Source organism: Urocampus carinirostris, chromosome 17 (genome assembly GCF_059441175.1).
Source record: "Urocampus carinirostris isolate Australia breed hairy pipefish chromosome 17, RoL_Ucar_1.0, whole genome shotgun sequence".
NCBI classification, from domain to species: domain Eukaryota; kingdom Metazoa; phylum Chordata; class Actinopteri; order Syngnathiformes; family Syngnathidae; genus Urocampus; species Urocampus carinirostris.
The window spans coordinates 34,528,674-34,553,007 of record NC_142365.1 but is presented as its reverse complement, the minus strand read 5'-3'; the positions used below and the strand labels follow the sequence as shown (position 1 = coordinate 34,553,007).

At 41.8% G+C, this 24,334-nt stretch overlaps 1 protein-coding gene across 1 annotated transcript in view; it reads right to left on the bottom strand.

Moving 5' to 3' along the window:
• The window catches only part of itpr3 (inositol 1,4,5-trisphosphate receptor, type 3), a 307,422-nt gene that overhangs the window by 136,743 nt on the left and 146,345 nt on the right, over window positions 1–24,334 (bottom strand). The window contains exons 20-26 of the mRNA XM_088320630.1: window positions 17,676–17,927; window positions 17,160–17,301; window positions 16,932–17,076; window positions 14,513–14,712; window positions 3,987–4,098; window positions 3,869–3,923; window positions 3,454–3,619 (exon numbers count right to left, since the gene is read on the bottom strand). Coding sequence (XP_088176756.1) covers window positions 3,454–3,619; window positions 3,869–3,923; window positions 3,987–4,098; window positions 14,513–14,712; window positions 16,932–17,076; window positions 17,160–17,301; window positions 17,676–17,927 — 1,072 coding nt within the window. The remainder of the gene's footprint in view (window positions 1–3,453; window positions 3,620–3,868; window positions 3,924–3,986; window positions 4,099–14,512; window positions 14,713–16,931; window positions 17,077–17,159; window positions 17,302–17,675; window positions 17,928–24,334) is intronic.

Genomic DNA, 24,334 nt, shown 5'->3' with positions numbered 1-24,334 from the left:
TAAGACAAAAAATTGGGTCTGTTGTAGTATTTCTCTAGTATCTTTTTATCAGATGAAGACAAAAAATGGGTCACTGTTTTGAAACACTACATTTATAATTAGTTTTGTCGTAAATTTGTAGTATTTTTTTGTTGAATTTTTGCCAACTGACTAAGCGTCTATAAACACCACATTCTGTTTGAACATCCCCCTCCTTGCTGCATATACAGAACAATGGTGACCAGATTTTACATTAAGTTTTGAGTGTTTTGAGCCTTTTGGCTTTTCATTGGCTATTCTGAAGGGGTAAGAAAATTCATGGGACTTCTAGTGTTAAGAAGAGGCCTGACCACAGCATGTTTCAAGGCAAGTGGCACAGGACATAACCGTAGGCAGGAGTTGATAAAATGTGGAAACTGGGCCCCAAAGTGTTAAATAGATAGATTGATAGCCTAAATGGTAGGGCGCCCGCTCCGAGACTGGGAGGTCGCTGGTTCAAGCCTCGGCCGAGTCGTACCGAAGACAACATTGGTAAGGGTTGGAATTGGGGGATTTGGTCACCTAACGATTCCCAACACAGCAGTTGGGTCTAAAATGGCGCCGCCCAGTTTGGCTGCGGCTGTATCGGCTCACTACAGTTTAACTGTACGGGTCAGGTGTATCAACATTTCATTCTGGTTGCATGGTTACAAAGAATGACAATAAAAGTAAATTCTTCTTATAGATAGATAGATAGATAGATAGATAGATAGATAGATAGATAGATAGATAGATAGATAGATAGATAGATAGATAGATAGATAGATAGATAGATTCAGATTCAGATTCAGATCTACTTTATTGTCATTCTAGTACACGTGTATACAGAACGAAATGTCGATGCATCTGACCCCCACAGTTTCCTTGAATGTACAGATATAAATAATGTTGTATTGTATTTTGGCTACGTGTAGTATTTTACCATAGTGCCGATAGTGCAAGAAGAGTAGCTAACCAGATGTGCAAAATGGGCAGTCAGGTTAACAAGTCAGGTACACAGTAACATTAACACTGTAACAATAACGCTGTAATTACAATAGTGCAGAGAGCAATGTGCAAGGAGTGGCAAGCTATAAAAAAAACTGCCAGTAGTGCAAAAGTCAGATTAGCAGCCGTTTAGATTTAAGTTAACTATATGTTAGATTGACCATTTAACAGTCTAATGGCCAGGGGGACTAGACTATTGCGGAGCCTGGTGGTCCTGCACCGCACACTGCAGTACCTCTTCCCAGAGGCTAGCAGAGTGAACAGTCCATGATGGGGGTGAGAGGGGTCCCCGGTAATGTTTTTTGCATGGGATAGGCAGTGCTTCTGGCCAATGTCCTGAATGGAGGGAAGTGTAGTCCCGATTATTTTCTCTGCTGTCCTCGTTACCCTCCTCACACTACCCCAGTCGGTAGCGCTGCAGCCTCCACACCACACAGAGATACAGTTGGTCAGGATACTCTCTATGGTGCCCCTGTAGAATGTAATGAGGGAGGGTGGGGGCAGGTGGGCTCTCCTCATCCTCCGCAGGAAGTACAGGCGCTGCTGTGCCCTCTTAACCAGTGATGCAGTGTTTACGGACCAGGTGAGTTTGTTTGTAATGTGCACCCCTAGGAACTTGATACTGCTGACAACCTCCACAGCCTTGTTGTTGATGCAAAGTGGGGCATGGTTGGGCTGGTTTTTCCTAAAGTCGACAATGATCTCTTTAGTTTGGTCGACATTCAGGACCAGGCTGTTGTCCCTGCACCAGCCCACCAACTGCTCCACCTCCTCTCTGTAGGCCAGGTCGTTGTCATCCCTGATGAGGCCCACCACTGTTGTGTCGTCAGCATACTTCACGATGTGGTTTGTGGCGGACCTAGGGACGCAGTCGTGTGTCATCAAGGTGAACAGCAAGGGGCTTAGGACGCAGCCTTGGGGGGAGCCCGTGCTGAGGTAGATGACATCTGAACTGTTCTGACCTATCCGCACTGATTGGGGTCTGTCACAGAGGAAGTCCAGCAGCCAGTTCCGCAGGGGGGTGTTAAAACCCAGGAGTCTCATTTTGTCTACCAGATGTTGTGGGATGATGGTGTTGAATGCTGAACTGAAGTCCAGGAACAGCATCCGCACATGGGTGTTCTTCTCCTCTAGATGTGTCAGGCTCAGGTGAAGCGCAGAGGAGATGGCATCCCTGGTGGAGCGGTTTGTCCTGTAGGCAAACTGAAAGGGGTCGAATGAGGAGGGGAGACTGGAGGTGATGTGCTCTTTAACCAGTCTCTCAAAGCACTTCATTATGATAGGAGTCAGTGCAACGGGCCGGTAATCGTTGAGTGATAAGATCTGGGGTTTCTTTGGCACTGGGATGATGTTGGCAAATTTGAAGCATGATGGTAGATGGATAGATAGATAGATAGATAGATAGATAGATAGATAGATAGATAGATAGACACTTTATTCATCCCCGTAGGGACATTCACACTTCCAGCAGTATCCTTGTGTTGAAAATAAAACAATAATAAAGTAAAAGGAATATAATACATAAATATATGGTATACGGAAGGTTTATAACACCGCTAGCCACTTAGCCTTAGCTCCGGCACTGCATCCACGATAGGGCCCCCTCATCACGCCGGCGCGAGAATTCTTCAGGGCAAGGAGTTGATTCCTCGGATAAACGCGTTTTTGTGCGTTAAAACCCATAATGATATGTTAGAAAGTAATCCAAAGTGTATGGACGGCACCGAAGACTTATTAAAAAAAAACGTAGTTTTTGTGACCCAACTGTAACACCGTAGCGGGTTCAAGAAAACCGTACTCATTACGGCAAAACCGTAGTACTTGGCAGGTATGGTACGGGGAGAAAGTGCTAACTCTGCACAGGGTGGCTGGAAGCTGGATTTGAACCCATGACCTCAGAACTGTGCCGCGAATGTGCTAACCACTCACCTATCATGCCGCCCAAGCAGGACCGATTTTTGGGAATTTGACGGATATAGTATTAGAATTTTTTTCACCCGACAAGCCGATTTTTGGGTGTCATGCACTAGTCCCTTGCTCCTACTTATCACTTCCTCTCCCCCTTTCTGTTGCTACCAACCCTCTGATTGGAAAGGAAAGGGGGAAGAGGCCACTAAAACAGGAGGGAGCGGCAGGTCAGCTTAATTGTCCCGACATGCCCGTGTTAGTGATAGAAAAGCATATTTCCGGTTAAGAGATAGCGATAAAAGTGTAGTTAACTTGTTTTAACTATGTTTTATCACCTGTACAATTAGTTTTCAGACCAGTCTTGTTAGTTGTGTTGAAATTATAATTGTAAAAGGTTACAGAAAGCTATTGAAGTTATATTTGAATTCATATTCAACTCCAAATATCGGTTTTGCGCCTCCTCTTAATACTAATAATGAGCAGTATGATCCCTGCAAAACCCATATCGGTTTATCCATAGTTTGCACCAGTGATGTTGACCTGCTTAAAGGAGTGCAGCACTTCCTGCCTCTGGCTGAAGTGTCGGAAGAGTAACTGAAGAGCTCCAGATACCAGTGGCGGATAATCGTGCATGGTGAGGTGTATCAAGACACGGAGAAATACACGACCGCCTTCGTTGTCTACCTCCAGAACGCCACTTCCTTTTCTACAGTCACACAAACACATAAAAAGTGAGACTCACTTTGAACCTATATCATTTTTTAGATTCCTCTGCTCCAAGAATGGGGATTCCAATTACCAAAATCGTTGTCAGGGTTCTTAGACCTTTTTTGTGGCCAAATTCAAGTACCCGTACGAAGCCCGTACCGAGCTTAACATTTTATGTCACTTGGGTTGAAGAAGAGAAACCTCCAAAAACATTAAGGACATGCACTACCTCTGCACTATGACATACCCGACTCCAAACATGGCTTCAGCCTGCTCACCAATGCACTGCAGGTTTATGAGAGCTGCAGGAAAATACAAGTGTTAACTTGACACTTTTAACCACCATTGTATGAGTGTTCATGTACCTGAATTTTCTAAACTGGTGGTGGCATCAAGCGGGTACACATCAACAAACTCCTTCTTGAAGGCAGACAGCAGGAAGGACAGCCGGTAATCAAGACGCACATTCAGGATAAACTATTGATGACAACATATTCAATCACCACTAAGTAACCAATGTGCAGACATTTTAACACTAAAAGTCCCAGGAATTTACTGACCCCTCCAATATAGTCAGCTGAAGTAAAATACACAAATATAAGTTTTAAGAGCTGTGAATGCTTTTGGAAATGTCTAGACCAGGGGTGGCGAACACGTGGCTCTAGAGCCGCTTCATCACTTTTCAGAGGTAAAATGAACACTATAGTATATGGTCTGTGTGTTTGTATATGTATACTTTACGTACACTATCCATATTGTTATGGGTTTTTTTTATAACTTTTTATTTCTCCCACACTTTGACAGAGGGTTGATTCATACAGCAACACAAACAAAAAATATATACAATTGACATACCCATAAATAACAAAAGAAACAACAACTAAATGTTAATAAAATAGATAAAATAAAAGGTGAGGTGTTTAGACATCAAGTGAAAATTGAGTGATAAGCTTCCATCTTTATTCGAATTGATCTAGTTTCAGTTGAAGTCTTGCAGTGATTTTTTTTTCCATAATGTACATTTGCTTTAATTATTCTCTCCATTGTTTCATGTCAGGAGGTTGTGGTTTTAGCCAGGAAGGTGTGATCATTTTCTTTGCTACCAGAAGCATAACCCTTAGTACATATTTATGTGGAACAGTCACTAATTCCTAATACATAGGTCATTGGGTCCAACCGCAACTCGCAACAAATAATTAATTTTATTTCTGTCTGAATTTAATATTACAGGGCAATTCCAGAAAATATGCGTGAAATCTCCGACACTCTCACAGTTACGTCAACATAGATTGGAGGTATTTTTATTTTTTGAAGTGATAGAGGGTGTATAGAAGTATTGCATTTTTACTTTCCATTCAAACTCCCTCCATGTCGGGCTGCTAGTTATTTTGTGTCCCTCTTTTTTCCCCATTCGTCGCCTTTTATCACCAATTAGCTTCTTGTTCCCATTTTTCCTTAACCACCATCTCATCATTACTTAGATCCATTCGCAAAGTTTAATACAATTTTGAGATAACCTCCTTTATTAATTGTCCTTTTTAGTATGATATCAATAACTCCTCAACTTTAGTTGGCTCCTTACATTTTGCCCCATTCATCCTGTTTCTCGAGGTAATGCCTTGGTTGCAAATTTTTGTAAAAATAATTTTAGGTAGATCAAATTCTTGTTGGAGTCCTTCGAACACTTGGGAAATCAACATCAATCCTTTTTGGGCCCATTTTTTAAATCCTACATCGATAACCCCAGGTTTAAAGTCTGAGTTTTTCGCTATTTTTGTAGCCACATTCACAGACCTTGATATTTTTAATTTCTTTTGTATTGTTGACCATGTTTTAATAGTTCCCATAATCCATTCATCCTGGATTTTTAACTTAATCCACCTCACTACTGATATGAATGGTAAGGATTCCACAGGCACATTTGAACAAGACCGCTTCTCCTTGTCCACCCATATTGTATCTTTGTCTATAGTAACCCACAAAATAAGAGCTTTAATTTGAGCCGCCCATCAATAATATATAATAATTGGGTAGGTATAGGCCCTCTTTTTCTTTAGAGGCTAAAAGGGTTTTGTATTTTATTCTAGGTTTCTTATTTTGCCAAAGGAATTTTGATACAGCTACTTCTCCATATATTTTATGGTTCTCCAACAGTGGTGGTATTGATAAAGAGGGCTCTTTCAACATTACGAACAAGTCATTTATAAACAGGGATATTTTATGCTCTTCTCCTCCCTCATCCAATATTCCGCTTATTTGCTCATTTTGTCCTATTGATTCCGCGAGTGGTTCTATGCTTACTCCAAACAAGAGTGGACTTAAACCGTCTCCCTGCCGGACTCCTCTTTTAAGATCAAAGAAGTCTGAACAGTGACCATTGACTCTAAACCGAGATTTAGGATTTTTATAGATTATTTTCACCGACTCTACAAATTTTGAGGGAAGCCAAAAGCTATGAGTGTTTGATGTAAAAAGCTCCATTTCACCCTATAAAAAGTTTTTGGGGCATCCAAGCTCCATAACATCGGGGGTTGGGCTTTATATTTTGTGCTCGAAATTATGTTTAGTCAAGTCAAGTCAAGTCATTTTTATTTGTATAGCCCTTAATCACAATTAGTCTCTAAGGGCTTCACAAGGTATTACATATAAGAAGTTTAGGTTATTCGTATGCTATAGAGTAGAAGTGAGTTTTAAGCCTAGATTTAAACATTTCCACCGAGGTTGCAGATCGGATCTTAGGGGGAAGAGCATTCCACAACACCGGTGCCCGGATGGAGAACGCTCTCGAACCAGCGGAACACTTCTTGGCTCTTGGGATCACTAGGAGACCGGCGCTCTCGGAACGAAGGCTTCGGGCCGGGACATAGGGGGAGATCAGATCTGAAAGATATGAGGGGGAAAGTCCATGTATGATTTTGTATAGTAGTAGGAGAACCTTAAAATCGCATCTTAGGCTAACAGGGAGCCAATGCAGGTTAGCCAAAATTGGGGTGATGTGATCGCACTTTCTTGTCCTTGTTAAAAGCCTCGCTGCAGCATTTTGTACCAGCTGAAGACTCTTGAGTCTGGCCATCGGAAGACCGGAAGTAGTGCATTACAGTAGTCGAGACGGGAGGTAACAAACGCGTGAATTATGATTTCCGCATCCGACTGAGAAAGTATAGGACGAATTTTAGCAATGTTACGGAGATGGAAGAAAGCAGTTCTAGTAATTTTCTTCACATGTGTTTGAAAGGACAGATCGGGGTCGAAAATGACACCTAAATTTTTAAGTGAGTCGCTCTGTGTGATGTGGCAATTGTCTATGTTCACAGCGGTTTTAGAGAACAAGTCACGGGACTTAGATGGACCAATAACTAACATTTCAGTCTTTTCAGAGTTGAGACGCAGGAAATTGAGTGACATCCACTCTTTTATCTCAGTGAGGCAGGCCTCCAAATTTCCACAGTTTAGTGTGGCAGATTCCTCCATCAGGAGATAGAGTTGAGTGTCATCTGCGTAGCAATGGTAACTGACATTATACTTGCGAATAATATCACCCAGTGGAAGCATATAAATGCTGAAGAGAAGGGGGCCAAGCACTGAACCCTGCGGAACACCACAAGTAACACTAAATGGCTCAGATGTCAATTCGCCATATTTAACGCAGTGTGTCCTATCTGAGAGGTAGGATCTGAACCATAATAGGATGTTTCCTGAGAGACCAATCCATTTTTCCAACCGTTCTAGCAAGATATTATGGTCCACTGTGTCAAATGCAGCACTAAGGTCCAGCAGCAGCAAAAGTGATGAAGCGCCAGAATCCATTGCCAGTAGGAGATCATTTGTTACCTTGATCAGAGCTGTCTCAGTAGAGTGGTTAGCCCTGAATCCTGATTGCATGGATTCAAAAAGGTTATTCTCGGATATGAAAACATTCAGCTGCTGTGCCACTACTTTTTCAAGTACTTTAGAGAGGAAAGGTAGGTTTGACACAGGTCTATAATTACTTAAGTTTTCTGGATCAAGGTTGGGTCGTTTCAGTGTGGGTTTAATGACGGCGGACTTAAAAGCAGCTGCAACTACACCTGGGGAGAGTGATATGTTTAAAGTATTTAGAACTGAAGGTGCAAGAACGCCAAAGAGACCTTTAATAAGTGAACCTGGAAGCGGGTCGAACTGGCAAGTCGTCGGTTTGGCCGTATTCACCATCTGTTTAAGATTATCGAGTGACAGTTCACTAAAACGGGACCAAATCCCTGGACAGCCACCATGTCGTGCATCTATAGATTTGAGTGCTTTAGTATGTGTTGAATTAATACTGTCTTTAGCAATTTCTTCCTGTATGCTTTGGATCTTCTTAGTAAAGAAGACCATTATGTCGTGGGCAGAATGAGTGGAGCTATCTGGGATAGTTTGTTGCCTTGTGAGTGATGCTACAGTGTCGAAAAGGACCTTGGGATTGTTCTTTTGTGACGCAATCACCTTCGAAAGGTAGGCTGATTTTGCAGAGGCCAGGGCCGCTTTATACTATCACACCAGATTTGATGGAAAACTTCAAGCTTGGTAGCACGCCATTTTCTTTCAGATTTCCTGCATTCTCGTTTAAGGGATCTAGTTTCATCATTAAACCAAGGTGTGCGTCTTTTAGGTCGTGATTTATGCCGGATGGGCGCTACTGAATCCAGGGCATTGGCCAGGGTAGCGTTGAATTCATTTAGGAGTGGTTCGATGGAGCCTATGTAGGAAGGAAAGGACGCAACTGCTCCTGGAAGAATATCGGAGAGCTCAGAAACTGTGCCCGTGCCTATATTGCGTCCAGTGAATCCTTCAGTTTTTTTGGTACTCCATTTAGCTAGCACCTCAAATGTAACTAAATAATGATCCGAGATAACTGTAGTACACGATAGCACCGTCATGTTTGAGGTTGAAACTCCTCGAGTCAGAACCAAGTCGAGCGTGTTTCCATCTTTATGGGTTGGCAAATCAACCAGTTGATTAAAACCAAAAGCATCAATTATAGACTGAAACGCAACAGTGAGTGAACTGAGTGGGGAGTTCATATGAATGTTAAAGTCCCCCATGATTATAATTTTGTCTGCATAGGTTACTAGTTCAGACAAAAGTTTAGCAAATTCGTCTAAGAAAGTTGTGTATGGTCCTGGTGCGCGATAGATAGTTATCACATAGATTGACAATGGAGAGGACCTCATAACAAGAGCCTCGAACGACTTGTGATTATTAGAGGTACGAGGAGTAAATATGAGCGTTTTTTTCAGAAATGAGCGCGACACCGACACCCTTTTTCAACGTGCGTGCTATATGGCTACTCTCGTAATCTGGGGGAGAAGCATAATTTAGAGCTGAATACTCATCCGGGCGTAACCAAGTTTCACAAAGACCGATACAGTTAAGTTTATAATCGCGAATAATATTATCTACAAGTAAAGCTTTAGGAGCGAGCGATCTAACATTCAAAAGACCAAATTTTAGCTTTGAATCATTTAACTTAGCTGTAATCTTTGTAGAGATCGTCACGAGCCGTTCGTGTGCGTTGGGCTTCAGGTGTCGGTGGACTCGCAGAATCGACGAAGAAATGATGGTTGGATTAGACAGATCTTCATGTCGTTGCTCCTTCAACTTCACACGCTTCCCTGCACGACATCCTCGCTTCTGTTTTCTATCTCTGCGCCGTCTTCGTCTCCGATTTTTCTTTTTCTTCGGTGGAGCGGGAAAGCAGGGCGAACCCGAGTCCCTTTGGAGCTCATTCGGGATGTCGTGGGTGGTATAGAAAGTGCCCGAAAAGTCGAAATTTAGACACCCACCCAGTCGGATGAGCTCCTCCCGGCTGTAGGTCTTATTGGCCACGCATTTATCCAAAAAGGAAAGCAGGAGGACAGTGGTAAATAGTAGGATAGCCGGATAGCAACCAGCCGCTACGTAAACACGCGCCGCCATGTTGGAAACCGGAACCGGAACCGTTTAATATCCTCCTAATATTGTTTGCACCCTGTCTTACGGAATAAACCCTGTTTGATCTGTTTCAATTAATCCCGCTATCAATTTTTACATTCTTTTTGCCATTATGCTTGTAAGAATTTTTAAATTGTTACACAGTAAACTAACTGGTCCATAGCTTTCACACAGCATTGGATCTTTTCCTTCATTATGCAGGACTGTTAAGATGGCTTCTGACCACGATTTGGGTCCTTTTGTTAGTGCATAGTCAAATACTTTATGTAGTACTGGGGTTAATTCTTCCTTAAAGCTTTGGTAGAACACCCATGGGAATCCATCCGTTCCTGGTGATTTATTTATTTTAAAGTTTTTATTGTATCCGGTATTTCCCGTTTTGTAATGGGGCAAATAATTTCTAATGCGTCCCCTTCTGTTAGAGTATCCAAATCATTTTCTCAGTCTTTGTATAAATCTTTATAATAATCTGCAAATGCTTCTGCAAAACCTTTGGGTTTTGCTAAACATTGTTTAGAAATAGGATGTTTTATTTGTGAAATAATTCTATCTGTTTGGGCTTTTCTAGGTTGGAAGGCTAGTAACCGACTAGCTCTATTGCCCATTTCATCAAATCTCTGATTCATAAAACACAAAGCCCCTTCTGCCTTATTTGTTAAAAATTCATCTAATTTGCCTCTGGTTGTTTTCAATACCTGCTATCTGGATTCATTTGGCATTCTTTTATGTTCTGCTTTTAGTTCTTCAATCTTATCCCCCAATCCTTTTTGATTATTTAATCGAGCTCGTTTCAGTCGAGAAGATATTGCAATTATTTTCCCTCTTTGTACAGCTTTCCCTCCCTCCCATAATATTGATGGAGAAATCTCCCCGTTGTCATTGATTTGAAAGTAGTCCTTTGTACACTGCCTTCTTTCCTGTTCTACATTTTTATCTGAGAGGAGAGATACATTCATCCTCCAATACCTAAAATGTGGTTCATTGTCCAAACTCAATTTTAAAGTAATTGGAGCATGGTCACTTATAGTAATATTTTCTATACCACACTCCACTACTGTATGCATATGTTGTCTTGAAATGTAAAAGAAATCAATCCTTGAACTGCTGTCATGAGGGTTTGAATAGAAAGTATAGTCTTTAGTTTGGGGGTTCTTATCTCTCCATGGATCTATCAGTCTGATTTCTTTAGTTATGTTATTTAACACTCTCGACCTCTTTGTACTTGGTCCATGTACTGATGGGTACCTGTCCACATTTTGTACAGTATCAAAATCACGCCCCATAAGTAACATTTCCTTCGCACAATTGGTTATCACTTTAGCTAATAATTAAAAAAAATGTCCCATTATCTTTAATTGGTGCATAAACATTCATTATTGATATTTCCATACTCTCCGACTCAATCTGCCCTGTTTTCTGTCTGATACCTGTTGCCGACCTCTTTTCTGGACCTGTTTATTTCTTTGCTCCTCCGCCCCGGCTATTGATTGGCCATCGATCATGCATTCAAGTCCTGTTCTCCTTCTTAATAAAAACTGAGTAAAATGAGCGCAATTGGGTCCCGTATCCGTTCCTGGTCTGTGACACTTCGCCATCATCCTCTGCAGTGTCTCTGTGTATTGTCTTCTTCGACGCCGATCCCCATTTCTTTTAGCAATGGTGCTGCATCCATCAGTGTGAAAAATGTCTTTATTCCTGAGTCCAAAAACATCTTCAGCTGGGCGGGATTTGGGGATTGTGCCTTCACATTTTTCTCCTTTAGCTTTTTGATGACGTCCCTCACTTGTTTCCTCTTCTTTTGAATTTCCGGTGTGTAGTCTTGATTGACGTAAACGGTCTTGCCTTCATACGTTGTCTTCTGTTTCCTTGCTTTCTTCATCACGGATTCTTTTTCTCTGTAGTCAACGAAGTGGACAATAATTGCTCACGGCCGTGTCGTAGTACCTTGAGGCTTGGCCACCAGTGAGCGGTGTGCTCTCTCAATACGAATGTCCATGTGCCCTGTTGTCGGAATGTCCGACTTAACGAAGCCTGTTATGAAGCCGATTGTATCGTTCCTCTCGGCACTCTCCAGGATGCCATGTATTCCAATGTATTTGCGTCTTGATCTTGACTCCAAATCCTCATACAGTGGAACCTCGGTTTTCGAACGCCTCTCAGTTCAAACAAATCGGAGTCCGACCAAAAATTTCAAGAAATTCTTGCTTCGCTGTTCGGCCCAAAAAATCAGAGTTCGCACACCGGTAATGCGTGAGTGCGTACGCTGGGGTGCGATACTGAGCGGCGTGCGGGTGTTGATCGCTTTTTTCGTGACCAACTGTTATCGCGTGCGGACGTGCTTCGTTTTGCTTTCACTTATAATATAGGTGTACGAAGTGTTTTAGCCTCTAATTATGCCTCCGAAGAAAGTCAGTGCAAGCAGCAAAGTTGCTACAGGTGAAAAAAGAAAAGCAGTGCGTACAACTATTGCATTTAAGAAATAAATAATAGCAAAATATGAAGGTGTGCGAGTGTCTAATCCTTTCCCCACCGTCCACCTGCGCCTTCTGCTGACCGCCACAAAGGTAAAAAATCCTATGCATAATTCTTTTCTTTATCCTTTTTTTTTATTTTTACACGTTCATGTTAGCGTAATCTTTCGTACTGAAGATTATGATAACACGAACGTATGATTAGCCTGGGTTAGCTTCATATTTATGTTAAACATTCAAGGTAAACATTCAGGGTGTTGGAATGCAGCCCCCTTTCCAATGAACCGCTCACCACCTGTTGTGGAGACCCGGGTGCTAAATTACTTGTAAACGACCTGATTTTTTTTATTTTTACACGTTCATGTTAGCATAATCTTTCGTACTGCTCTTCTGTGTTAGCGTTTAGCTCCTCCATGCGCTCCACTTTTTGCTCCAGGTACACAGTCCTTTCCAAAAAGTCTCCCCTTCTTGATTTTTATTTTATTTTATTGAAGTGTTTTTCTTTTATATGAATTGCAAATTATCCCCTTTCTGTCTTTTTCCTAGTAAGTATTACGTTAGTTTGAAGTGTTTTTTGCCAGAGCTACTTTCCTTGCTGCCGTCTACCACATGGCGCCATCGGAAGTCTCCTGTATTGTTACAGTTTTTATTATTATCTCTATTATTATTTCTATTTCAAGTCCCCCCCTTTTATTCTCCCCCCGTTTTATTATTTTTCCCTGCATTGAGTGAATGTGTGGCTGAGTGTGTTGTTTAGGTGGGGAAATGTCAGATTTACAAAATAGTTCTTGCAATGGAGAGATCTCCTTCAATTTGCTCTACCCCCATTTGCATACCTGTCAACCTGTACTTTTTGCCGTACAAAGTACGTTTATCATGTGTTTCAAGACATGTACAATGCACAAGGAAATCTGCAAAGAAAAACGCAAATTTGTCAATTATGGGTACCATCCGGTAAACACCGACTATCACGAAACAGCAAATCAATCAAGTCTAACGAGTTCGCCGCGGAAGCCTCTATCTGGGTACCGTTTTTTTCGTTGCAAACAAAGATGCTACTGTGCACATGCGTCTGCCGCCTGGGGATTTCCCATTATGCATCATTCCGAAAAAAAATATGGTGTACGATTATTTTATATTTTGTACAGGAAAATACGACAGTTTGTACGGTCATGGAGCCGTGGAGGTTGACAGGTATGCATTTGGGCACTCTATGTAGGAATGCAAAATGGCGTGGTACTTCAACTAGTAATATTTTAGCCAAAGTACAAACGTGTTTAATGCCGCTCTTGAATATAGTGTCAGAAAATGAACCAGCTCGTGATATAGAAAAGGTTCCCACCCACTGGTTTGCTGTATAAGACCTGGCACAGAGTGCCGTGATCAGGTTTGATTCCTGTCGCCACCGTTGGTGTTTAGCATGAAATACAGTTTTGTCCGCATATAAGGCACATCAGATTATAAGGTTAAGGACATATTTTTCAAATAAAATGTAAACAACAAATGTATGTAGATCAGTGGTCCCCAACCTAGTGCCCCAGGCACCCGGGTGCCCTCTGAGGACAGCTGATGTGCCGACAGACCTCTTCTGAAAATAGCTCACCAGTGCTGGGTCATTGTAATTTTCCAGTTAAATTATTTTCTTGTGTGTGTGGTTGACTGAGTCAGATTAGCCCCACTTTCTACTTATCTCTCTTCTTTTCTTTCTTTCTTTGTTTTTCTCTCTAATTTCTTTCACTTACTTTTTTTCTCTTTCTCTTATAATCTCTATTTCTCTCTCTTAATTTTTTCCTTTCTTTTTTTCTCTCCCTCCCTATAATTTTTAGCTATTTTTCCTCTCTGTTTTTCTCTATTTTAGTCTTTTTCTCTTTGTCTTTATCTTTATTTTTAATTGTCTTTCTTTCTTTCCCTCTTCCTTTCTCTTTATTTTATTATTTTTATCTTCCTATCTTTCTCTCTCTTATTATCTATATTTCTCTCGATTACTTTCTCCGTTTGTTTACCTCTCTTTCTTTTTATTTTTCTCACTCTGTCTTTCTTTATTTTACTCTTTCTTTTCTCTCTCTTTCTCCCTTTCTCTGTCTTTCTCTATTCTACCATCTCTCTCTCCCTCTTTTTCTCTCTCTCTTTTTTCACCCTGTCTGTCTTTATTTCTTTCTTAATTTTCTCTGTCTTTCTCTCATATTCTCTCTTTTCTATTTTTCTCTCTATATCTCTTTCTCTCTCTCTTTCACTCTAATTCTCTCTCTCTTTCTTTCTTTCTCGTGCTCTCTCATTCTTTATTTTTCTATCCCTTTCTTTCTGTCTTTTCTGTCTTTTAACCTACAAACATAGTAAGTAGGACAACATAAGTTGTTGTTTGAAAAATCAAACTAGGTGCCCTTTGCCCTAATAAGTAGCAAAAAGTAGCTCAACGCTTGAAAAAGGTTGGAGACCCTTGATGTAGAGTATAATGTATGTCTAAGAACCTGTAATATTTCCAGAATTTTTAACTTCGTGTCCATTACTGTAAGGTCCATTTTGTCAATGCTGTCTTTGCTCATTCGATGTCCATCAAGCACAAGCCCTGCCTGGACTACAGGGCCACCAAACAAGGACTGCTTCCTATTGAGAACCATTGTTGTCATCATCTGGCCCATGCCATGGATGCTGCGTTTCACATTCTTTCCTGAGGAGTAAAGGAAAAAGAGATTCCCAGAAAAATTCACAGTAAATAAAGAAAATATGTTTGAGATTAAGACTTGAACACCCAGGATTTTTTTTACCCATCCAGAATGGCAAACAGACAGCCAAAGCCAATCGTGATTCGTTTTTACACAACCTTTCACACGCAAATGTGCACAGTACGGATTTACATTTAAAAGAGAGATCAAATATTTAAAACTCTTTAAGGGCTGTGAACACTTTTGGAAACGCCTAGACATACTATTAGAAGAATGTGAAAAATACAATGTTTAGTTTTTCAGATTGTGATCAAATTTGACAAGTTACTAGGTAAGGGGCCGGTCACACAGACATTTGCGGCTGAATCACGGCTAAAATTTTGCGTTTTTTTTTTGCCCGTGGTTGCCCGGGATGGAAAATGCGCAAAATTTGACAACCCGCCGTTCGTCTGTGGTATGGCCGGAAAAAAGACGCCGGCGACTGTTCCGCTTCCTCATCGCGTCATTTCTGCGTCATTTTCTCGTGTGGACCACGGGTATAAAAGCTCCCGAGCCGGTGTTGTGCCCAAATCCGACTCCTACGCAACACGGTCTCAAAACGTCCAACAGCGCCCAACGACATCTGCTTCACGGCCAGAAGTTTACGGCCGCGGTCCAGCCGCGGTAAACTCGTGAAAGGCTGTGTCCATGCGCTCTCAGGAATTGAACAGCGCAAAATTTTTTGGCGCTGCCACCCACGCGCGAATTTCCGACCTCGTCTTATGCACTGCCGTAACTCGTCTGAATGGCGATCTCAATGCGTCCTATAGCGTCCGCCTCAAAGTCAGAAATTTCTGGCCGTGATTCAGCCGCAAATGTCTGTGTGACCGGCCCCTAAGGCTTCAAGCTTTTGTCTCATCTGTTTTCCAGCTAAGATGCCCATGCGACACTTTTTTTAAGGCATTTGATTGCAACAAAAAATTCTGGTAAGAATGAAAACCTTCTATTTCTGTGTGGTCCAACTCATATTACTTAATGTAAGTAGCACATGTAGTAATTATTTAAGTTTGGGAGAAAATGTGATACCTTTAAAAAAAGAACCAAACTGTCTATACACTTTCAAATGGTTAAAGAACAGCATTCAATTTACTTTGGGTACAACTTGGATTGGGATTTTAGGCAAATTTTACAGGGATTAACACTAGAAGTCCCAAGAATTTTCCTCAAGAATGGCCCACAGACATTCAAAAGGCTGTGTTATCTAAAACCTCAACTCAATGGCCCATCTTGTCACCATTGTTCTGTAAACACGGCAAGGCTGGTTATTCAAATGGGATGTGGTGGGTGTGGGTTGATCGTTGCATTAAGAGATTGTTGATGGAAATACTACAAATAACTACACGATTATCACAAAACGTAAATAGATAATTTAGTGCTTCAAAATAGGGACGTAATCTATTATCTTGTCTTCATTCTGATAAGAAACAATACTATTTATTATACTATAAAAATACTACGACAGTAATATCATAATACTGAAGAATACTTTCATAAATATTACAACAGAAATACTACAAAAATCAACTACAGTAAGAATACAAAATATTAAAGAAATACTACGAAGATACTATTATAGCATTTTAAAATACTTCAACGGAAATACTTCAACAATACCACTAAAGAAATATTATGAGAGAAATACTACAAGAGTACAACCTCAGTAATAGGACAGAAATAGTACATATATCATACAACAAATACTCTATGGAGATGATACAAGAAACATTGTTGAAATAATACAAAATACAACAAAATTAAAGTATAGATAAAAAATAATTCAGAATTACAACAAAAATCAGACCGCAAAAATACTAAAGAAATACTACAAAAATCGGACTGCAAATATACTGCAAAAATACCACCAAAAGAACAACAAGAGAAAACTACAAAAATATTTTCTTCACATTAGCATGCAAAAGGTCAAAACTGAAATTTTCACACCAGAGTTTGCCCCATTTGCAGATCAATGGTGAAACTAATCCAGGAAGTTGGCTGTTTTTGGGCATTCTATGTTGGAAAGCCGAATGGCTTGATGCGATTCTTCTAGTGTTAAAATATTTGCATGTATGGCATTTCATCCCTAAGCCATACGGACTCATGAACAGAGACATAGGTTCCTGACCCCTGTTTCGACTGTAGTGAAGGAATGGTAAAAGACCAGCCCCAATGTTTGGCAGAAGATTACCCGATCCTTCGTCATGGATATGCATGTTGCCATTTGAAGGGTTGGGTCCGCAGTCAATTATGCCCAGAAGTGTTCTAGTAAGTCGCAGCAGCTCAAAGAAGCTGTAGAAGCCAAAATAAATGAGATGCCGTGCCAGGCTCACAACCTGTGTAAGGAACAGCAAACAATTCAAAAGAGGAAACGAAGCAAAGGAGGTGTAAGTGGCAGCAGTGTTGCAAAAAAAAAAACCTCGTAAGTCAGCTTATTCTTCTCTTCATTTTGAAAGGGCAGCTCTTCGTTTAGTACATTGTTGAGAAAGTCTTCGATGAAGTCCATGGTGTTGGCGAAGCAGTTCTTCTTGTTGTCTCTACTGTCCATATTGGAGTCGTACCTGAGGTCGAAGCACAACGCAATTTCATTAAATGTAGTTAGACAGCCAAACCCGAACCATTTGGCTTTCTTACATAGAATGTCAAAAGAAAACCAACTGATTGGATTAGTTTCACCATTGGTCTACAAATAAGGCAAACTCTGGTGTGAACAACACAACTCTGCAATGACCCTTCGCATGCTAATGTATAGAAAATATAATATTTGAACAGTATTAGTATACTTTTATTTTTTAGTATTTTGTATTTTTTCTACAGTGTTTTTGTGGAATTAACATATTTTTGTTGAGTTGAGTTGTTAGTTTTGAATAACACAACTTTTTGGCTGTCGACTGGCCATTTAGGAGGGGTAAGGAAATTCCTGGGACTAACGTACTCCTTGATAGAGATGGAAGTGGGAATCTCGGTCCAAAGTCGGGCAAACTTTACAGGCGTAACCAGTTCCTGCGGGTCTCGGTCCACATGGGCGTGCAGCATCAGGCGACAGAAGGACGCCCGAAGGTCAAAGGGCAGCATCTCATCCATCATACAAAGGAAGATTAGTTCCACATCCAGCTGCTTAGCGATTTCGTCGATGGCGAGGTATTGCCGGTCCAAACACATTCTGGCAAAAAGCTTCAGCTGGTACCTGAACAGAGGGCAGGCTAAGTGTATACAATTACATCATCCTTTTTTTATTTCATATAAGTGTTAGACAGTAAGATGGCGGCGTGTGCGAGTGCAGTGGCTTCAGTCTCTCCAGTTAGTCTTTCTGTTTTTAGTGTTTTTTTATCTCTCCTATTTCTCCTGATAAACACTGGCTCGGCAAAAAATCACGGAGTCTTGGCTTCACCCGCGGATCCCCGATGCTGCAGTCTAACTAGCAGGACTCACGCTACACCGGCACGACCAAGACGAAGACTCCGTTAAAAACAAGGGTGAGGGACTATGCGCTTACGTGCATAACGCGTGGTGCAACAACAGCAGAAAGATTGACACACACTGCTCACCCGATATAGAGTTTCTAGCACTGTCTTGTAGACCCTTCTGTTTACCGAGAAAGCTAACTGTGGTCATTGTGATTGCTCTTTTCGTTCCACCGGATGCCAACGTTAGCATAGCGCTAAATCTCCTGCTCGCTGCTATCAATAAACAGCAGCTTGCACACCCCAACGGAGCTTTTATCGTCGCCGGCGACTTGAACCAGGCATGCTTAAGGACTGTACTTCCCAAATTCATTCAATACGTGGATTGTGCAACCAGGGGGGAAACAACAGTGGACCGTGTGTACAATAACATCAAACATGCGTACAGAGGTTTCCCCCTCCCCCACATAGATGGATCCGAACATCTCTGTCTGTTCCTCACCCCTTCATACACTCCTCTCCGGAGAAAACAAAGCCTGCAACAAGCTCAGCTGCAGGACTGTTTTCACCGGACTTGCTGGGAGGTATTTGAACATCATGACCTCAAGGAATACACTGATACTGTATTATCTTATATTAAACACTATGGAAAACGGCACTCAACAGATGACGCCATAAACACCGCACTTTACACCGTGCTGAGCCAACTGGACCACACGAGGAGGTACGTCAGAATGCTCTTTCAGGACTTCAGCTCAGCCTTCAATACTATTATCCCGGAGATCCTGATCTACAGAGCCACAGTGGAGAGCATTCTGGCATACTGCATTACGGTATAGTATGCTGGGTGCACAGCAGCAGATAGGAAAACACTTCAGTGGTTCATCAACACAGCCCAGAGAATCGTTGGTTGCTCTCTGCCCAGTCTGGAGGACATTCTCTGCTCTCGCTACCTCAGCAGAGCAGGAAACATCATCGATGACTCTACTCACCCCAGCCACCACCTCTTTTACCTGCTGCTCTCCGGCAGACGTTACAGATCACACAAAACAAAAACAAACAGACTCAGAAATAGTTTCTACCCCAGAGCTATCACCACCCTAAGCACACTGCACAAAAAACTGAATACTCTCCACAAATGCTCTTAAGGGCCCGGTCACATAGCCGTTTGTGTCTGTATCGAGGCTGAATCACGGCCAGAAATTTCTGCCTGTGAAGCGGACGCTGTTGGACGCTTTGAGATCGCCATACAGACGAGATACAGCAGTGCTTTACACGCGGTCGGAAATTCACACGCGGTTGGCAGCGCGAAAAAGTTTTGCGCTGCTCAAAACTTTAGGGCCCGGTCACACAGCCTTTCACGGGCGTATCGAAGCTGAATCACGGCCAGAAATTTCTGCCCGTGAAGCAGACGCTGTTGGACGCTTTGAGATCGCCATATAGACGAGATACAGCAGTGCTTTACACGCGGTCGGAAATTCAAACGCGGTTGGCCGCGGGCGGCACACGTGGTACACACGAGGTAATGACGCGGAAATGACGCGGAACGACGTGCTATGGCCGCGGCCAGGGCGTGGTTACACGTGGGTAGGACACGAAATTTCAGCGGGTAATCGTGGGTGGAGCACGGTCATAGCATGTTCTGCGCCTGTATCGCGGTGTTATTACGTGAAATTAGCGTGTTAAGCGTGTGACGGTCAAGCGCCTTTCTCCGCGTATATACAGCGCGATTTGCCGAGCACACGTCAGTTGTGCTCGAGACGTCGAGGGGTGAACATGGATCCCCGTCACCGTAGTGACCTCGTCTTAATCCATTTTTATCTCTTGACATTTATTTTCATTTCATAACAAAATAATAAAATAAAAATGAAAAACTATTACAATAATAACATATTGGCTTCTTCGATGCCATAGCTTGAAATCTTGATCTTCACGGGACTGTGTCTTGAGCGGTTATGATTTCTACAGCCCGGTGTTATGCCGAGATTTGCATCCCCTCGCTACTACAACCACTTTTACCTCGTTTTATCTCACTTTTATATCACTTTTAGGGAATGTAATGGCGAACATATAACCAAATCCACTTCGTCTTAGATAGATAGATAGATAGATAGATAGATAGATAGATAGATAGATAGATAGATAGATAGATAGATAGATAGATAGATAGATAGATAGATAGATAGATAGATAGATACTTTATTCATCCCCGTAGGGAAATTCACACTTCCAGCAGTATATAAATCACTTTTGAGACGAACAACAAATGCAAGACGAAGTGGTTTTGGTTATATGTTCGCCATTAAATTCCCTAAAAGTGATATAAAAGTTAGATAAAACGAGGTAAAAGTGGTTGTAGTAGCGAGGGGATGCAAATCTCGGCAAGGATGCATTTCTCGGCATAATTACCAAAACTCGGCAGCTTTTATACCCGTGGTCCACACGAGAAAATGACGCCGAAATGACGCGATGAGGAAGCGGAACAGTCGCCGGTGTCTGTTTTGCGGGCATACCACCGATGAACAGCGGGTTGGCCAATTTTGTGCATTTTCCATCGCGGGCAACCACGGGCAAAAAAAAAACGCAATACAGACGCAAACGGCTGTGTGACCGGGCCCTAAGGAGGAATACCTGAAAACACACTACCTAATACTGCAAACACACTACCGCAGATGAAAAATTGTATACAATTTCACTAATACGATCCCCTGTAAGTAAACACCCAATGTAAGTATCTTCTGCCACTACATGCCCACACTTTCTTGTGTAAATATTGTATAAATTATCTTTTTTTAAAAATCTATTTTAATTGTTTGTTTTATCCTTACAGTTAAATGTGCAACTGGAGTGCCACGTCCAATTTCGTTGTCACAATATGTTCAACCCATTTTGTAACAATGATAATAAAGGTATATTCTATTCTATTCTATTCTATTCTCATCTCATTAGCTGCACTTATCCTCAGTAGGGTCGCGGGGGTGCTGAAGCCCATCCCAGCAATCATTGGGCAGTGGACAGGGGACACCCTGAACTGGTTGCCAGCCAATCGCAGGGCACACAGGGACAGACAACTCTCTCGCTCATTCACACCTAGGGACAATTTGGACCGGGCAATCCACCAAAAAATGCATGTCTTTGGAATGTGGGAGGAAACCGGAGTGCCCGGAGGAAACCCAGGCAAGCACGGGGAGAACATACAAACTCCGCACAGGAAGTCCGGTAGCTGGATTTGAACCCACACAGGAGGTTCCGGAGACCTTAGAACTGTGCCGCACACGCGCTAACCACTGCGCCGCCGTGCTGCCCTCTATTCTATTCTATTAAATTATTATTTCCATTGTAAAAATCACATAAACCCTAATGTTAAAGTAGTTCTGCCTAATACAGAACTACTGAGATATCTAGACACCATTCATTATATTTTCTCTATATTTTAATGTCTACGGGATGAAAAACAAAAGTTTTTTTCTGGTGCACTGAGAAGGTCTGGACAGTGAGCAAGTGCGCACAAGTGCAGCTTAGAGGAAACGTTTCAGATACCAAACTGACAACACAAACGTTCTTTTATACACATACAAATCAATGTGTGCCACCCCATGGACTAAACTAAAATGCAATTCAATGACATACATCAATTTTTGGCTCGTACAGCAAACACCAAAAAACCCACATGTGTGTAGAGGACCTTCTACCCCTTTTGTTCTCCTTGCCCTCTGGATTCCAGAGGTCAGAAAATTGATAGAAATTAAATAAAGGTTTTAGGTGTGGTCTGAATTGTGTGTAACTATTATTTTATAGTTATGTTCAAACCTAATCCCAACTTGTGGTCAGATCACTTCTTTTTAACAATGTTTCCTCGATTTACAAAAAAATTCGTTCCTCCCTTCACCACTCAAAGGTGGGGGAGCAGTTGCTTCAAGCATTGCAATGGGCAGAACCCAGTCGATGCTCAGATTTGGTTCAATGTGTAGAGCTTAAAGGAATACCCAAATTTTTAAACATACGAAATGTGAGAAAATAGTACATGTTTGTTTGCATAATATATATACCGTACATTCCGGACTATAGAGCGCACCTGATTAAAAGCCGCACCCACCACATTTTGAGAGGAAAACCGATTTTGTACATACACAAGCCGCACCTGTATATAAGCTGCATGTGCCCACATTCAAACATGAAACACAAACACAAAATCAACCCAAAACCGACTTCAAGTCCCGCGATTGAAACTAAATGTCCTTCATTAAAGTCCACAGTCCAAAAATCACAGCCGGCAAAATGAATGGAAAATGATACTGGTACTTAAGGTTTGATGCAGACCTGCAGAGTCCAGGTCCCGTTGAAGGTAATCCAAGGAAAAAAGTGTATATTTCCAAAGGTAAGGGTGGGAAAAGTATATCAGATGAACACATTTACTCACGCAACTCGTTTTTCTCTAACCAACTTTTTACCCCCTCTTCTTTCCTTGTCTGTCCCTCACCTTTAGCGGTCCCCACTTAAACTCGGCACCAAACGTTCGTTCCGCCCCTCATTTTTCGTTCACCCGTGCAAAACATATCAGAATAAGTGTCTTAAATAAATACAAATAAATACATTACAAAATTATACAGTTGCAAATACATATTATACATGGGTTACACATATTTACAAAGAAAGACGGTACACCGAGAGAGTTTACAAAGCTTTAATAATAATATAGCTTTGACAGGGCAGTTAATGGTAGCAACATTCGAGCGCCGCTAGCGGCCGTTAGAAAAGTTACATAAATTGGCCGCATCACTGAATAAGCCGCAGGGTTGAAAGTTAGGGAAAAAAGTAGCGGCTTATAGTCCGGAATTTACGAGATATATATATATATATATATATATATATATATATATATATATATATATGTCATTGGTACATTCCAATCATTTTCCGAGCTAATCTTTTCAAGACAGTCCGTCAAGTCTTTGATTTTTTGAGCTGTGATGTCACATGAAGAACACCAGCACCCTAGCAAGCCAGTCATCATATTGGTTTACATGTTAATTAGTCCAAAAGGCTTTGAGTATTTGAAGCAAAGTTTTGGTAATTTTGTGTAGAAGACTTAGGTGTTGTGTCATAGGTGGGTACAGAAATGATACAATGAATGTCGAGCAGCCAAAATAACACATAGAGAGCTAAGAGGGGCTAAAGTAGCCGGTACACTGCAGGCTAGCCGGTGTTATGCCGAGAAATGCATCCCTGCCGAGATTTGCATCCCCTCGCTACTATCACCACTTTTACCTCGTCTTATCTCACTTTTATATCACTTTTCGGGAATGTAATGGCGAACATATAACCAAAACCACTTCGTCTTGCATTTGTTGGGAATGTAATACAAGTTAAACCATTCCGTCTTTGTATTTGTTGTGAATGTAATCGAACGGTAATGCACGCCGTATATAAATCACTTTTGAGAACTGTTATGGTCTACCATAAAGCTTATTATGCTGAAATAAGCTTTATGGTAGAGTGCATAACAGTTTCAATATGAGTGATTTGAGTAGAAAAAGGCAAAATAAACATGTTACCTGCTCAAAAGGGATTTATATACGGTGTGCTTTACCGTTCGATTACATTCACAACAAATACAAAGAAGGAATGGTTTCAATTTTATTACATTCCCAACAAATGCAAGACAAAGTGGTTTTGGTTCTGTTTGCCATCACATTCCCGAAATTGATTGATTGATTATTGCTCCAGCGAAGGTCGGGGGGTCCCGTCCCTGTGCGTTGAGCCGACCAGATGAACCAGGTTTTTCCAATGCTGGCGGTCTTGTGCCAGCTGTTCTGCATCCTCTACAGCAACTCCGTGTTGTTGGAGGTCGCCCGCAACGACGTCGAGCCATCGAGTGCGGGGTTTCCCTCGTGGTCGTCTCCAGCCTGCTGCCTTTGGGTCAAACTGGAGAATGGCTCGTGTCGGATGGTCTGGTGGTAGACGAAGGACATGGCCAAACCAGCGGGTGCGGCGTTGTGCGACCAAGGAAGATGCTCGGGGCTGGCACGTGCGGGCTGTAAGCTCTTTATTGGAGACTCGTTGGGGCCACCTGATGTTCTCGATGGTTCTGAGAGCCCTGCTATCAAAACCGTCGATTCTTGTGGCCAGGGTGTCGTTCAGGGGCCATGTTTCTGAGCCATAAAGCAGGATAGAGAGTACGGCGAGGTTG